Below are 16,792 nucleotides of genomic sequence, written 5' to 3'. Positions count from 1 at the left end.
ATGCAAATTTGTGCTATTATATAGCTTTTGTGTCTAAAGGTCCAACAAAGTGACACTTTTGTCCTTAAAAGAGTCACATGGTGTGCATGTGAAAAGAGCTAAAGTTAATTTAAATGAAATATGTGGAAAACTAACGGTCGGGGGAGAATTGGCCAAAAAAATTAATTTAAGTCCTTGATTTTTCAATTACAAAGTTTAAAGCGAAAATCGAAAACTAAGTGAAAGTTTAAAAGAAAAATTGGTAGTTTACTCTTAATATTTAATAGGAATGTTAGACATGTTATATGGAATTCAAACTTCAATTGAGGGGGAAGGAAATGGATCATCTTTGGATCCCTTCCTCCTAATCCATCAAATTAGGGGATCCGTTCTATTGAAATTTGATTAAACGGCTAAAGTTATTATAACTTTTAAAGTGAGCCCTTGTTTGTGAGTGCATTTTTGCTCACCACCCTATTTATCACGGTTTGATGAGTTTGAATTTTGAGATTTGTGCTTATCCACTACACGAATCTTGAAATTCAAACTCATTTAACAATAATAAATAGGGTGGTAAGCATACACCACACTAAATGGTGGTGAGCAAAGATGCTCCCATTTGCTCCCATTGTTTATAGCCGCTTGATTAAATTTTAATGGCATGAATTCCCTTATTTGGTGGATTATAAGAAAGGAATTCGAAGATGATCCCTTTCCGATGGGGAAACCCTTATAGGCTTATCCCCTCTTGAATTTTTTTCCATTGCCTGCGAAAGCATTTATTGGAAAATAAAACAACCTTTAATTTATTTCCTTGTTACCTTTGTCCCCAATATTTCTAAACAAGATGATAAAATCATTTCCTTCACACAGTCCTACTCTTCTAAGGTTCTCATTTTGAAGACTTGTGAGTACCAAATGCATATTAACCACAAAATTGTATTAACTTAAATTTAAAGGTTTAAAATATTTGACAACTTAATAAGAGTTTTCTAATGGTTTATGGATTTTACGTTGGTTTTGCTTTACTAAGTTGTCAAATATTTTAAGCCTTTTGATCTAAACTAATATAATATTGTGGCTAATGTACCTTTAGGGCCTGCTTGGTGGGCATGATGGTATATGTTGTGATCAATTAAAATAGACTTGTGTTCAGTCTGTTGTTTGTTGTGTCAAAATATGAGATAAACATGACTGAGTATAATGGGGTATAAAATCCACAATAGAGTGAGTTATCTGACATATTCTTATACATATGTTACAAGTCTTATCTTACAAATCTAGACCAATCCAATCCTAACAGACTCTTGCTCCTCACATATCCTCAAAATGAAGACTTTAGGAGAGCATGACTCTTCCTTTGCATGAAAGGTCCCTTTTGTTTATCTTAACAAAATCGATATTACAATTTGAATTTTCGTTAAACCCTCAAATAACACAGTTTACAAATTGCAAACCAAATAGGCCACTGCAGTAAAATACTGTTTACAAAAAATATAACAAAAATGATTATTTGTGGGCCCGCATTTACCAAGGCCCGTGTTGACGGCGGGCTTCATGATTGATATAACTTTCAACGTTCTAAATGTAGGGTATTGGTATCGAGTAGAACTGCGGGTCTCCGTTTTTGAGTTCAAAGCCCGAGAGTTTCTTGTGTGCGGACGCCTATATAAGGCAGCAAACTCAAATGGAGTGTGAGAACACAATGAACTTAAAAGCACATCCAATGCAACTTTCGAATCCTAAATGTAGGTACGAGATCCTAAATGTATGAGTTCAAGGGCCACATTCATGAGAGGTTCTTGTGTGATGACACCCATGTAGAGCAGTTGACTCAAAGCGTTGAAAGAATGTGGCGTTCAATGGGATTAGATTGAGGACTCCGCTTTCTTTCCGAGGAGCGCTAGATGGTTTTACATGGTCCGAATGTTCGGATCTAAGAATTTCTCCATATTAAGGGCCTTGGATCTCAAGTTTAAGACCAAAATAATCCTTCTTGATACATGTTGCCCAAAAAAATAAGGATAAAACTTGGTTGCTGAAAGAATCAGCAACACCCCCTACTGATCACCAATCACAGTATGTCAAACCGTGATTGGTGATCAGCAGGAGTGCGCCCAAAAACATTTATATTTCACTCTAACCCTTGCAGAACTGTGTTCAACCGTGATTGATGATCAGCAGGAGTACTGCTGAATCTTCAACAGCCAAGTCCCGTTCAAATAAAAAGGGCACACAAACATTTATATTTCACTCTAACCCTTGCAGAACTTTTTGTTGTTGTAATATCATCCTTGCTACTTTGTTTAAATTTAATCCGTCCGTTAGTTTTTCACCACCACCAACGTTCAAATTTTAAAAAATAATTTGCGCCGTGAATAATGGCAAGAGGCAAACCTGCTCGGAGTTTTCAACTTCTCAGACTGTCACTGTCCACCCTTGTACCGTCCCACACTGCATTATTGCTCGGCAGGCATATAATGCACCCCCCAACAGGACCACGGGCTTGTTTAACCCTAGTAATACTGACCCCACTACGCCAGAATATTTTTACTCACCATCCTTAAGTGATGCTAATGCTCACCCTTATATTTTGAGGACCGTTTCACACTGTATTTTCAAGATCGGTATAGTGAATAAACCCAAATCTCAAAATTCAACTAATCCAACAATAATAAATAGAATGATGAAAATTAACGGCAATGGTGATAACTAATCCATTCATTATGCCGCCCCATTAGTTGGTGGGCCCCAATTGGCTTAAGTCAAATTCAAAATTACTGCCATAAGAATGCTAAAGTTCCTACACTTTAGCAGCTAAGTTGACTAAAACAATGTCCACCCCCCATCAACCAAAATACAAATTCCCCTCCCGCGCTTTAGAACCAAAAATTGGCTAAAATGACCATCTTTTAAATTTCAATTGCCGAAATGATAAAACTTCTAATATCTTATTGATATGTCGTCAAATTATTTGATTAATCAGTTTAGCAATTAATATTTGATGTATGGTTATTCAACCAATTTTTCAATTAGAATTAGAATATTGCTCAAATAAGAGAGAACAAAGTTACTACACTCAGATGTTACTAAAAAGTTGTTCATCTTTTTCCCATCTTTCCACCTACGACAAGCTGAAAAGCCAAATCTTTGTACACATTTTCAACCTACTCAGCCTTCCTACTTTCCCACTATTTTTTTCAAGATTTTTCATAACATATAATATATAATAATACTTCCTCTCCAAATGCTTCATTTTTCACTCACTGTTCTGAGAAATTACCTCTCCAAACTTGAGAAACAGCTGGGCATCTGAGGTGCTCATTGATGGACAATTCAGCATGTGTGGCGTTTTCAGATTCACGTACTCGTCCACGTAGCACGGCAGTTTGGTGATCGGGAGCTGTGACGATGGTGGGTTGGCGGTGGTTGGTTGTTTTGGTGGTGCGGGAGAAGGCATGAGACTGGCCAACACGCGAGTTACTTCGTGCATTGTTGGCCGGTCTGTTGGCTGCCGCTTTGTGCACAGAAGGGCAAGCTGGAAGACCTTCTTCACTGGTCCGAGGTCCGTGCATGTTGGCAAGATCTCGGGGTCTACGGTTTCCATGACAGCATTGCTCTCCGTCTTAGATAATATCTGAGTCAAATTATACGAAGCGTTATGTGAGAAACATTGTTAAAGTTGAATGCATTGTGAAAATACAAGACAATAAGGAATGTGACTTGCCAAATGATGGAGATTGGATTCATTGTCTACGGCTTTCCTTCCTGTCAGCAACTCCAGCAGAACAATTCCATAACTATACACATCGGACTTCTCAGTGAGGCGGGAAGTTCGCGCATACTCAGGGTCTATGTAGCCAATCGTGCCCATTAAGTAAGTAGACGTATGGGTCTTTGAGTGGCATAAGGTCTTGGCAATGCCGAAATCATTTAGATGAGCTTCGAAATCCTTGTCCAATAGAATATTGGACGACTTGACATCCCGGTGTATGATTCGGGGGCTGCAATCATGATGCAGATAGGCAAGCCCTTGGGCTGCTCCAAGGGCAATCTGTAGACGAGTTGTCCAGTCGAGCTTCTTCTTCTTGAAAGGGCCTGAGGTAAAAAAATTCAGTAGACAAGGAATTAAAAATTAGTTTCTTTGTAACACCAACAGGCCAACCGCATTCAAGAAACGTGTGAACCTACCATGAAGGTGATCCCAGAGACTGCCATTTTCCATGTAGTCGTAAAAGAGAAGGTTTCCGGAGGAGGACAAGGAGTACCCCTGGAGGCTCACCAGATTCCGATGCTTGATGCTTCCAACCGTCGCAAGTTCTGTCTCAAATTCCTTTATGCACCGATGATACTGGGAGTAGAGTTTCTTGATGGCCACTGGCTTACAATTTTTCAGAACACATTTGTACACTGTACTTGATGCACCGTAACCAATTATATACTTCTCGCTCAAGTTTTCAGTCATCCTCATGATGTCCTCGTACACATGAAGTGCCAAATTCATGTGAAGGATCACCAGCTTCGGATTTGAGTAATTAACTGCTATTTCACAAGCAAATGGAATTGATTAGCTTAAGTTTCTATTACTACATTTAGTGCAGAATAATTATCTTACAGAGGAAATTACCGGGTTTGTCAAATGAACCATCAGAAAAAGGGGTTGGATTATATGGCCGGCATACAGCAATAAGAATCATGAGAAGAATCACAAGGGCCCCAAGAGCAATTCCCAGGATAGCAGGTTTAGATAGTGTGGCTGCAAAAGAAGGAGAAATGAAAAAAGTGAAAATTCTTTGTACTAAAGTATGACATTCAATGACAGACTAGGTAGTCGGTCATCTCAAATTGTGGTCCAAACTGTATCAGTTCTCTTTGAAGCTCAGCATGCCACCTGATAGTAATATTTACCTCGCTCTGTTGGACGAGACTCATGACATCGAGAATCGAGCCAAGGGCCACAAAGATCAGGATTTCCAATAAAACTGCAAACAAGAGGTTATATCAGCCAAAGATGGGGAAAAATTTAAGCCAAATGGAGTCGCCTGAACCCTCAAAGCTAAGCTAAATGTTAATGAAATTTTGGAAATATAGTCAGAATCTCTAACCTGTCTGGTGAAAACCTTGAGAAGTTCTTGCTCGTGGGAACGTCGCCTGCCAGGTTGTTGTAAGATACATTTCTGCAAGGATTCAGAGATATTTAGTGCTTCAAATTAAAAGCTGGATAACCCTGCCATCAGACTGAGGACATCAAACAGAAACTCGAATGATTGTAATTGACTCACAGTACAGAAAGGCTGAAGCAGTTTATCAGTGATACCACATCCCCGGATATATTGTTGTGCTCTAATCTCCTGTTATATTGTGCATTAACGACACAAATAAAATCAATAAATGTATACAGTAACATTCTACTCTTCTTTCAATGAAAACACTGGTCAAAATTATGGAGATCGGTAAAACTTACAATAAATTCATGTTCTGTAGCTGACTGAGCTCTCGAGGAATTAATCCTGTGAGCTGATTATTTGAAAGGTCTCTGCAAAACAAATGCATCGAGTTTACAGAAGAAAAAGCAGAAAGAATAGAAGAGATTATCGATCTGATTCATTAAAATCAATTATCTTACAAATTAACAAATACATACATTTCCATAACACTCCTTAAATTACCAAACTCCCCTGGAATAAATCCTGTTAAATGGTTTCGACTCAAATTCCTACCACATAAAAATATCAGGTGTCAGAGCATAAAAAGAAAAGAAAAACCATTGCAATAGAAAACCAAGCAGTTGAACTCACAGCTTTAGAAGATGTTCCAAATCCCCAAGTGATGAAGGAATGGTTCCACTTATTTTGTTATTTGAGATATCCCTGTGCGAAAAGTATCCATATATGTTAACAAAAGAAAGGAACACGAGAGGAAAATACTAGGACACTTGATACTTACAAGGTATCCAAGTTACCAATAAAAGACAGCTCGATAGGAATTGGACCACGAAGATAGTTGGAGGACAGATTTCTGAAAATGATAACATTTTTGTCAGAGCAACGAGACAGAAACCGTGATTCATAACTTCTGCTTCATGAACACGAGGAACACGAAGATAAATGTATAACAAAAAGTAAGGTATGTTTTAACCGTAAACCAATGTTTATATTGTTGGAACTTACAAGTAAGTCATACTCTCCAGCCTCTGAAGAGCAGGCGGGATGGTTCCACTCAACTTGTTCCCATGCACATTACTGATATCAGAATGATAAGGGATAAGCCACTTAAACAAGGTTGATAAGGCAGAGTAAAAACTGAGGTAACGTGCTTACAGGCTGTTGAGATTTGTACACGAGCTGAGATTATCAGGGATAGGTCCTTGAAGATAGTTGTTCGCAACGTTACTGCAAAAACATTGATTAGTTACTGAAAATTTAGGACATGAGGAAACCATTCTTGCTTTCAAACCTCACACGGCAAGAGAACCTACAGGTCATACAAATCGGTCAGCTTCCCAAGTTCCGGTGGAATATGTCCTGTAAGATGGTTATCATTCAACTCCCTGCATAGGCAACGAAACTCATTTTTCTGAACATTCCTTACATACAAATACCAAAGAAATACATCCAAGAGCGGAAGTAATAAAGTTCACATACAAATAATGAAGCTTTGACATCTGTCCAAGCTCTGGGGGGATTGATCCATTAAGCTTGTTAGCATGCAAATACCTATGCAGACAATAGTTGGAGTGAGAACTTGCATCAAGCAACATATAATTTTTTCAATAAAGTTGTTTAGTCAATTATAATCAAATAACATAACGCTCAATATATACAGTTAATAGAAAATTGTTCGTAATGTATTGCTCATTAGATGGAGGCCTACGATCTGAAATTTATTGAGTCATGCGCCAACATACTTTGTAACTATTTCATATTACATGCATACTTACAGTTTCTCTGTATAAGTCAAATTCCCTAGGATAGGAGGGATTGGTCCACTTAAAGCGTTGCTGCTCAAATCCCTGGATTGGGGACGATGAACAGATAAGCCACAAAATATAAAATAAATACAGCAAGGGAGACTTAATAAAACTCTACAAGGTCCAGAAGTATACAGTTAAGCACTTACAAGACAGCGAGAGCCTGCATCAGGCCAATCACGGATGGGATAGGCCCAGAAAGTTGATTACCTTGTAATGACCTTGCAAGCACAAAGAAAACAACATTAATAAATTAATAACTGAAATGTTGTAATGACATGTCAAGATACGGACAATCTCAAAGAAAATTCCAAGCACGTACAAGGTCGCAACTTGCAGAAACCCGATATTAAACGGAATCCCTCCAGTTAGCTGGTTGTAGGATAGATCCCTGCAAATCAAAATGGACGAATCTTATTTGAATAACCCAACAAAGGCACTAGTAGAAAGTTGCTCCATACGTGAGAATGTGAGATGAAATACGTACAAAACCTGGAAGGCAGTGCAGTTCCCTATGTTTTGAGGAATGCTACCGGTCAAGCTGTTATTTCTAACATCACTGGCAAATTGTAGAGAAAGAACATTAGACTGTTAAACTATCCTTTACACAGGAAATATAACATTTTTAAGGCTAGTGGAACGAAGGGGTTATATGTTAACTTACAAATACCATAACCCAGTTAACTGGCACATATCCGGAGAAAGTGTTCCAACTAAATTGTTCCCTCGCAAGCCACTGCAATGGTAAAGGAAATGGTAGTTAAATTGGCATCAAAGCAGAAATAACATCACCGAATGAATGTAGAAACGCTACACAACGAAGAATGAAACGAAAATTTAGCATCAGCAATTGATCAGTCTACTCACAGATACTGTAGAACTTCATTCCAGTAAATAAGCCTTGGTATCTCCCCACTGAGATTATTCTGTGCTAGGTCTCTGGAAGGAGCAATCCAGAATATGAGAAATTCCGTCACGTGTATAGAACAATAATGCATATGATGAAATGTAAGATACTGTATAAAGAACTTACAAAATCTTCAGGTTTGGAATCTGGGACAGCGTTGAAGGAAGTGGTCCGATCAATTGATTATTTTTTAAAATCCTGCCAGTCCAATTAAAATTAAGAATAATATAAAACACATGTAAGTAATAATAATGTATAAAAGTGAGTTTCTTGAAGAAGCTTACAGATTTTCAAGCTGTTTCAACTTGGATATCGAAAATGGTATGTCTCCAAATATCTCATTGAAGGACAAGTCCCTAATAACACCATTTAACGAAACATTCAATCAACTTGGCATTAAAAATGACGAATGTTTAAACAAAATTCTGGTAAAGTTCGAAGAAATTACAGATTTTGCAGTGCTGCGCAGTCACCAATCTCATCCGGGATCTGGCCGGAAAGGTGGTTTCCCCTCAAATCACTAATCAAACAACAAAATGACAATCAATCTCAACCTAAAATCCCACCACAAACTAGAAAAGCTAAAACAATTGCAATGTCTAGAAATGACAATGTGAGACAAAGAGTTACATAGACTGCAGGCTTTCGAGATCTCCGATCACAGATGAGATTTCCCCTCCAAGATTCAAACCTGATAGATTACTGCACACAAAACATTAAAATAATCAAACGTTAATCAAACAAAAAGAACACATGTTTAAGGTAGTATTTAAGAATGTTAATTAAATAAGTCAGCCCCAAAAGGGGAATAAAAAAGGGGATAGTGTTTTCTCACAGTGCAATGACATTGAGAGAGTTATCACATGTGACGCCTCTCCAAACACAGTAATCTAAAGAGGGTGAATCTGTCCATTCATAGAGAACATTGTCCACATCCCTAAATGCCTTCTTTATCCCCAGCAGTGTTCTTCCTTGATCTTAAATATTGACAAAAATTCAAAATCTCAGGCTCCAAAATAATATACAAATGTATATAAAGTGATAAACCCTATAAATTAATTTACTAACTAAACCCTGCTAATCCCAGTTTTTTATTATTTCTCCACATAAATAAAACCCAGATATTTATCCAATGTTTGGCTGCAGAGAAAGAGGAACAGTGACAGAAAAATGCTTTGGTTGAACTAAAATTTCAAATTTTTGGTGCATTTTCTAGGTACCCAAACACAGGAAAATCCTAACCAGAGCTTGCAGCTCAACCCAGAGAGAATTTCACAAACTTGTTTGGTGACAATTTCACAACCCTGTTTGGCTGCACAGAATGAGGGAACAGTAGAAGAACATAAATGCTTGGTTGAAAGCTCAAAGCAGTCGTGCATTTTCTGGGTGGCCAAACAGAGTAAAAGCCTAAACAAAGCTTGCTACAATGGTACTCAACCGGGAGAAATAATCTCACAAGATTGTTGGGAAAACAGATGGGCTATCCATTGTTTGGCTGCAGAAAAAAGGGGGCAGTAGAAAATAAAATGGTTGGAGGAAAGCTCAAAACTTTCTTGCATTTTCTGGGTACCCAAACAGAGAAAAATCCCAACAGAGTCTGCAACTCACCGTTCTGTGAGTCCCCATAACCGAAGCTCACACACCCAAGAAGAAGAACCAGAAGCACAAACTCCACCCGAAATGCCATTACTGCCCTCCCATCAAACCTCATTTCACAAACTACCCGCCAAACTCCAGTCCCCAAAGAAAACAAAGAATCCGTACACCCCCAAAAGCTAAAAGAATCCCACCTCTTCCTCCTCCTCTCCTTGGACCCGCCGACATTGAACTACCTTTACAAAAACAGAGCTTCCCAAGCTGAGGAACATTTTGGGCAATAAAAAATTCTCCAACCCCTTAAGCTGTGGTATATTTCTTTTCCCTTTCCTTTTTCCCGAAAGTCCTCGATTCGAAGAGAGATATTCAGAATGTGAGAGAGAGAGAGAGAGAGAGCTTTTCTTCTTCAACCCATAAAACGAAAGCCTGCAATCGTTCAATCACATCGCTCTGGCAGCTGCGTAGGCCTGTAAATACAACTGTACCGACTAGAGAGAGAGAGTGAGGAGCTAGAGAGAGAAAGGAGAATTATTTTCATGGATAAAGTTAAGAAGCCACATGGCAGACGTCTCAGTCTCCCTCTGTGTTTTCTGCAACATTACTGCTCTCTCTCTCTCTGTCACAAGTTGGGGTCTTCATGAGTCCTTATGCCCGAGCTACCTTATGGTTTGTGAAATGTAATCTCACATCTATTTTTAACTTGCACACCTTTGGTTAGCGATTGAATTAGTAAATCAAATCATTGTTAATTGATAAAAAGCGAGAAAAAAAAAGAGAAATTCAAAGTGTGAAAACCACTATTCTTTCATCCTATCATTTCATTATATTCAAATTGTTCGCCTAGTACGCTAGGCTGCCCTTCAATGCACTTTGTTGCACTAGTCAATGATCAATCTATAACCTCGTTTGGAAGTGAGGTGCTTAAAAAAAAAAGCACCCATGAAAAAAAACTGTGAGAGTTTTAGGTGTTTGGTAAACTGAAAAAAAAGGCTTATTTTGGAAGCTGCTGTGAGAATAAGCTGAAATCAAAGGAAAAAGCTGAAGCTGCTATTTGCAGCTTTGGAAAACTGGTTTTTTTTCAAAGCACACGGAGCTACAGTGCTTCTTTAATGAAAAGACCCACTATTAGACTGTTTTTTTTTTCCAAAAGCACTTTTACAAAAAAGTTTACCAAACACTCTGCTGATTTATTTCACAGCCGATTATTCTCACAGCACAGCCACTTATTCTCACAACAGTTTTTTTTCAAAGTATAGCAATACCAAACTAGCCCTATGTGTAGCACAAGTGTAGATAACATAAAAGTACACTAACAACGATAATTAAAACTAATTATAAAGTTAAGGGTTTGTTTGAAAGTACTTTTAAAATGACTAAAAGCGTTGTTTGTAAAAAATATTTTCAAATCAATCTTTAGTAAAAATGCAAGTAAATCATGAAAAAACATTTGAAATACTTCGTATAAGAAAGACATCTTATGCTTCTTGCAAGAAGCACATCACTTATGCAGATAACTGGTACTTCCTATAAGAAACACTTTAAATGATTTTGAAACCTAAAAACATTTTCTCTAAAAGTTTTCTCAATCAGTCTAATAATATTTCTAAACGAGCTCAAAGTTAGTTTGAAGTGCTTTCCGCATTCACCATTAAATTGAAGTAAATTATTATCATGGTTTGGAATGTCATAAAATACATCCACTCAACACATATGGTAATTGAATAAATACCATATAAGGAAAGACAATTTGTGTTGATGAAAGGGAATTCAATTTATGGACCATGATATATGGAATAAAGTTCACAGTTGTATTTCTTGAAAATAGATAAGGAACAAAGAAACACTAATTAAAAACAGAAAACTCCATATAATTTATCATGTTTTCACAAAATCTCTCAAATTAAAGTGTATTTCACGGGAAATGCTAATAAAACTCCCTCAAAAGTAGAACTCTCGATAGATTCTTTGCCATCTCATGTTTTTTGTACAATATTTTACAATGTTGGCACAAAAATTAATATTAAACTGTAAGATGACAAAAAATATATAAAGCGTTCAACTTTTAAAAGAGTCCGTTAACATTTCTCTTATTTAACCTTCATGTTTGTGAAAGCGACATTGATGTAGCAATCCAACCTAAGTAGTCGCTCTTTAAACGGGATGTTTCACTTTTCAATCCAAAAAAACAATCACCAACTAAAATTTGGTTTGAGTTGCTTTTGTCTTCCACAATGATAAAAGATGTCTACATTTCGTTTAACCACCCGTTAGCACAACATTGTTGGAATTTTATTACAAAGTTCTTAAGGGGTGATGATGTATCTTTGTCTATTAGTTTTGTTGATTATTCTGTTAATATAGAGTTATTTTTGTCCAATTTTTACAATAAAAGCCATTGAATTCCTTTTGAAAATTTTCTCATAACTTCAATATCAAAATTCTATATTATTTTTTTTAATTAGCGATATACTATACTTAAACTAATAGTATGAGGAAATAAATTAGTTACGAACTCGTCATTCACAAGATTATATGTAAGACCCTTCAAGAGGGATATCAATGAACTGTAATACTGTGACATTACTAATTTTTCTTATGAATGCAACATTTCTTAACATATATGCCCTTAAAAGTTAGTCACATGCATTGTATGTGACGAACTTAACCAAAAAAATGTAACACAGTTGATGATTGGGGAAGATTTGCAAGGTTTGAATACTTAAGGGGTTCGAAACGAAACTGAAAGTTTGCAGGGCAAAGTGTCCAAAGGTCAAGAGCATTGCTAAAATAGGATCATAAATATGTGTAATGATTAATAAACTACTAGAGATTTTTCAATGTGTTTGGAACGTATGGCGAAATACTAAATGTTAGTGTACAATTGGAGGAATTTTTTTTCAAGTGTCTCTCTAACTATATGATGATATGTGGTGTTCTGTTTTGTGTTCCGAACACATTGAAAATCTCTTGTAAACCACACATGTTTTGTACCATTAAGGTCCAAATTAAATACTGAAAACAAACCATAGAACTTTGATCATGATTAGAGAATCCACGAATTTAAGATGCAATGCCATTGAAAGTATGGACCTTCCAACCTTCTTGTAAACCACACATGCTTTGGTCCAGCCACAGGCAGGGGACCACTTAACTAGAATTATCTTCCATATAGTCAAAAACTAAATTATTAATTTTACAATTGTTAATTTATAAATAGAAAATCATACCTTGCAGTGGTGAATTAGTAAATTAAATAAAGCGACAAAAGGAAAGTAGAATAAGGATTTGGATCCTCACCGGATCCTCTCCTTGGGGATCCTAGGAATCAACGCACGTGAACCGTTGATAAAAAATCGTGCGGTTTCAATTAAATATTTTTTATATTATTAAAAGTAAAGCATCTTTGTTTTGCGTGAAAAATATAAAAAAATGAAAAAAATTATGATCACACGATTTTTTATCAATGGTTCACGTGCGTTGATATTTAGGATCCTCAAGGAGGGGATCCAGCGAGGATCCAAATTCGTAGAATAATAGAGTATTACCCAATTTACTCTTGCTAATTATAATATAATAGCGGGTGAAAGTGGGGGATTCCGGTAAATTCCAAAAATTATTTATTTACATCATTTTATCTTTCATAATTACAATATGTATGTTTATAACAAAAATAAATACAAATAATAAAAATGATAAAAAAATAAAAATAAAAATGATAAAAAGGATTTTGAGAATCTTCAATCATATTCGTTCATTGTACATATGGTTATAAATCATTATAAATTTTTTTATTTAAAATTGAATATAAATAATACCTGACAAAAATTGATATTACGATATATAAATGTAATTAAAAAATCTCCAAGATGCTCACAGAAAAGATCCAATAAGAATTCTATCTTTTAATATAAAACGACATCACTCGTTAACGAGTTGCATAATATTAAATCACCTATTACAATAACACGTTTGCCACGATACAATTTTGTTTGCTTGCCTGCCTTTATCACTTTGCCTCGGGAAGGCAATTTGTATCCGTCCTCTCATCCCTTAACTCGCCGTCTGATGCCCCGCCATGATTTCTATGGTGTGGGTCCCGCCCGATGGCAAAAGCCTGGTCGAGTGACGACAGCCATTTGACGGCCTCCGTTAACGTTGACGAGAAACGCCGTCGTTTCATTGATTTGTCCTGTCGGCGTATTATAATATTGATTTTTGAGGTTAACAGCCTCGGGCTTTTCGCTAATCCGCGAATGTTTCCTGGATTAGAGTATGTTCCTCACAAAGCAACATAACCCATCATTATCCAACGGAAATTACAAAATTCAGTTTGCCAATAAGAGGCCGCCACGTGGGATGAGAATCTGAGTACAATCTGACCAATAGCACATGCATTGGGCAGGGAAATGGCAGTCATAGTGAAGTGTTTTTTGACCTCGTAAGTCACGGTGAGGTGATGTTTTGATGTAAATGCATCAACCATGCCTACGCGCGGCTAATCCATAGGGAAAACTCATCTAATTTTTTTTTACACCTAATTTATTCTCTTCATTCATATTTTTTTAAGTAAATCATTATTATTTCTATAAACTCAAATGTATTACCTAAACTATCTTCTCAAACCCAATTCAATTCAAAATGTAAAGTTATCTTTACACCCATTCTCTTTATAAAATAACATATCTAACTGAATGTTTTTTTTTTCTTCAAAGAGGCGTCATTTGCCCCTGTATAATTACATATGACTGGCATTTCCATGGCTTTTTTTTTTCCTGCTACCAAACCCATCTATAGACTTGGGATCCAAGATATCCTTCCATAGATTTGAATTTGCTAGAGAATGTGACGCAAGCTCCAGTTCAGTCCATCACTTTGCCAGAAAAACATTTGACCTTGATGCTTTGGATTTGGATGAAGACATGCCACCTGCTAGTGAGTGGTCAAGGTTTATGAGGTTGGGCAATCGTTGTTTGCGCCAAAAATCAAGTTATATGTCTTTGCACTACTAATCAAAAGTCCTTGCAATGGTGTTTTGTGAGCAGACAGACGTCAGAGAAAAACAAATACAATATAATATAATAAGTATGAAATTTAATCCAAAGAATAAGTAAACAAACAAAATATGTATAAATCGAGCCATACCGTAGTTGGATGATTCAAAACTTCAAAATCACTATCCATCAATAAAAAAAAGCTTGTTTTTCTCTATCATAACTATTAGGGTTTTAGCTGGAATGGACGTAGGATAAACAAATGGTGATGTTAGGGTTTAATTATAGTGTCTGGGTTTATTGAGAAATTTGAGTTTTATTATTAATTTCGTTTTGTACTTAATAGTAATTATGCAATAGGGTAAAATACACAATTAACGCTTAAATTTTAAGTTGGGTGTAGAAAGAGATTACATGGGTTTAAATAAAAATTTCCTTGTTATAATTCTTTATTTTGATTTTTGATAATGATAATCAATATGAGCGGTTTATAAGTTTGCCGACCGTCAATCATTTTAATCATTCCATGAAAAATCTTCGTTAATTGGAAAAGCAAGTGAAGGAGTTGATTGAACAAAAATGACCTCAATTTAAAAGAAAATTTTCACATAATGACCAAAATAATTGACGGTGGACAAACTCAAAAACCACTTCTATCGATCTTTAATGCCAAATATCAAAGTGAGGAGTTATGTAAATTTTATGGACCATTTTGGCTAAAAAGCATTCAAATTATCTTGTATTCATAATTCAGATCCTTTCTAAATTTCGAAGACTAGAGTCGACGAACTAAAAAATTTGGACCATTCAAGAAAGGGAAATAGAGATTCATACCTTTGGTTTGTGTGAGGTGGCCAGTGGATGGGCTAATAGAGGTTGTGGGATTCAAATGAGTGGTCCAAACACAAAGATTCAAAGAGGATCACAATTCTTATATTTGTGAGAATTGGTTAAGATACATTGAAGTCATTTATCATGTTAAATCGTCACGAGTGATATTATATATATATATATATATATATATATATATATATATATATATATTTAACAAACGATATTATCTACACTAAGAGATGGATGAGCTTAGCCTCACAATGTAGTAATAATGTGGTTTAAATTTGTCTTTAACGAGAATCGAACCTAAGAAAGACCTCTCACTTATAATTAAAGAAGAATACCATTAAACTGTAGTACTAAATGACAGTAAGTGATTATATTGAGTACTTGAATTGATTGTAGCAAAGTCTATATCTGCATTACTTTGATGTAATGTTAATGCAATGTATAATTCTTATGCAAGAGGATAAAAAATGAAGTTGAAATTACTCTCAACGCACGTACTTATGTGTGAAGTAATTTAAACTTAATACACATGTAAATTGTTTGGCTTACAATGTATATAATCAACACTGATATCTTAGGCGAAGAGGGAGGAAAACCACTTGTATTGAGAATTTATATCTTTTAAAATAATGAAAATGATCGTAAGAAGCCATTTAAATCACATGTAAAATTTTTAATTAAGATTTATGTACAAAAATGATTGATCGACATGTAAGAAGAAGCCAACTATTTTTCGAAAGAAACTAAATGAGCTCCATGAATTTTCTAAATTCTCCTGTTGAATAATGAGTTTATCGTACTTTGGTCATAAAAAAAAATTGAGTTTACTGACATACTATTTGAGTACAATTGATAATAAAATGGGAACTATTATTGGTATTTTAAATTATCTTGAAAATATGATTTTAGCCCTTCAAACTTAATTTTCTTCATATAAAACCATACATAATTTTTTTACTCAAAGAAAACCTAGTGACTAGGATCCACATAAGCGAATTCATTAATTTCATATGACTTCACACATTTTACATTTTTCACATGCCTAAAATACCCGTATTACATATTTGATGTAGACAATTAGAGAGTAAATGATTTTGTAATAATAAAAAACAAGACATTAATGTTAAAAATTTATTGCATTAATTTTTTAGAAAGGCTTTGAATTTTCATAAAATTATTCGATTCCGTTTTTATTAGAACACTGTATTTCATTATCTGCATGCACATTAATTTACCTACAACAATAATACCATGGGTGTAATATAATATCTCAGTTTTACAATGATGCAAAATAATGTTTATACCAAAAAACAAAACGTGCCTAACATGTGTACTAATACATGGAAAATAATTTACCTATATTAAGAAGAAATGTAGTTTGATGCATAGTATTAAAAATACTATGTTACACCCATGTTTATACAACAATAAAACGTGCCTAACATATCTAACAATACATGAAAAATAATTTACCTACAAGTTAGAGAAATGTTATTTGGTTGGGTG

General features: G+C 35.5%; 1 protein-coding gene across 2 annotated transcripts; it reads right to left on the bottom strand.

Annotated features, from left to right (window-relative positions):
- Positions 1-2,979: 2,979 nt before the first annotated feature.
- Positions 2,980-10,070, bottom strand: LOC103455645 (LRR receptor-like serine/threonine-protein kinase ERECTA). Of its 2 annotated transcripts, none has more exons than XM_070826680.1 (27): positions 9,465-10,070; positions 8,692-8,833; positions 8,487-8,558; positions 8,305-8,376; positions 8,141-8,212; positions 7,983-8,054; positions 7,817-7,888; positions 7,614-7,685; positions 7,437-7,508; positions 7,272-7,340; positions 7,099-7,170; positions 6,920-6,991; positions 6,624-6,695; positions 6,458-6,529; positions 6,300-6,371; positions 6,150-6,221; positions 5,926-5,997; positions 5,778-5,849; positions 5,624-5,695; positions 5,444-5,515; positions 5,262-5,330; positions 5,085-5,156; positions 4,888-4,961; positions 4,607-4,735; positions 4,171-4,521; positions 3,707-4,077; positions 2,980-3,616 (listed from the first exon to the last, which is right to left on the bottom strand). In XM_070826680.1, exons 1-27 carry the CDS (start codon positions 9,565-9,567, stop codon positions 3,239-3,241), a joined length of 2,982 nt encoding a protein of 993 aa, XP_070682781.1. In that variant the 5' UTR covers positions 9,568-10,070; the 3' UTR covers positions 2,980-3,238. The 2 variants fall into 2 exon arrangements, with proteins under 2 accessions (XP_070682781.1, XP_028962635.2); XM_029106802.2 differs by having other exon boundaries at positions 4,171-4,518.
- Between the last annotated feature and the right edge of the window lie 6,722 nt (positions 10,071-16,792).

Source organism: Malus domestica, chromosome 08 (genome assembly GCF_042453785.1).
Source record: "Malus domestica chromosome 08, GDT2T_hap1".
NCBI lineage: Eukaryota > Viridiplantae > Streptophyta > Magnoliopsida > Rosales > Rosaceae > Malus > Malus domestica.
This window is presented reverse-complemented; position numbering and strand designations above follow the sequence as displayed.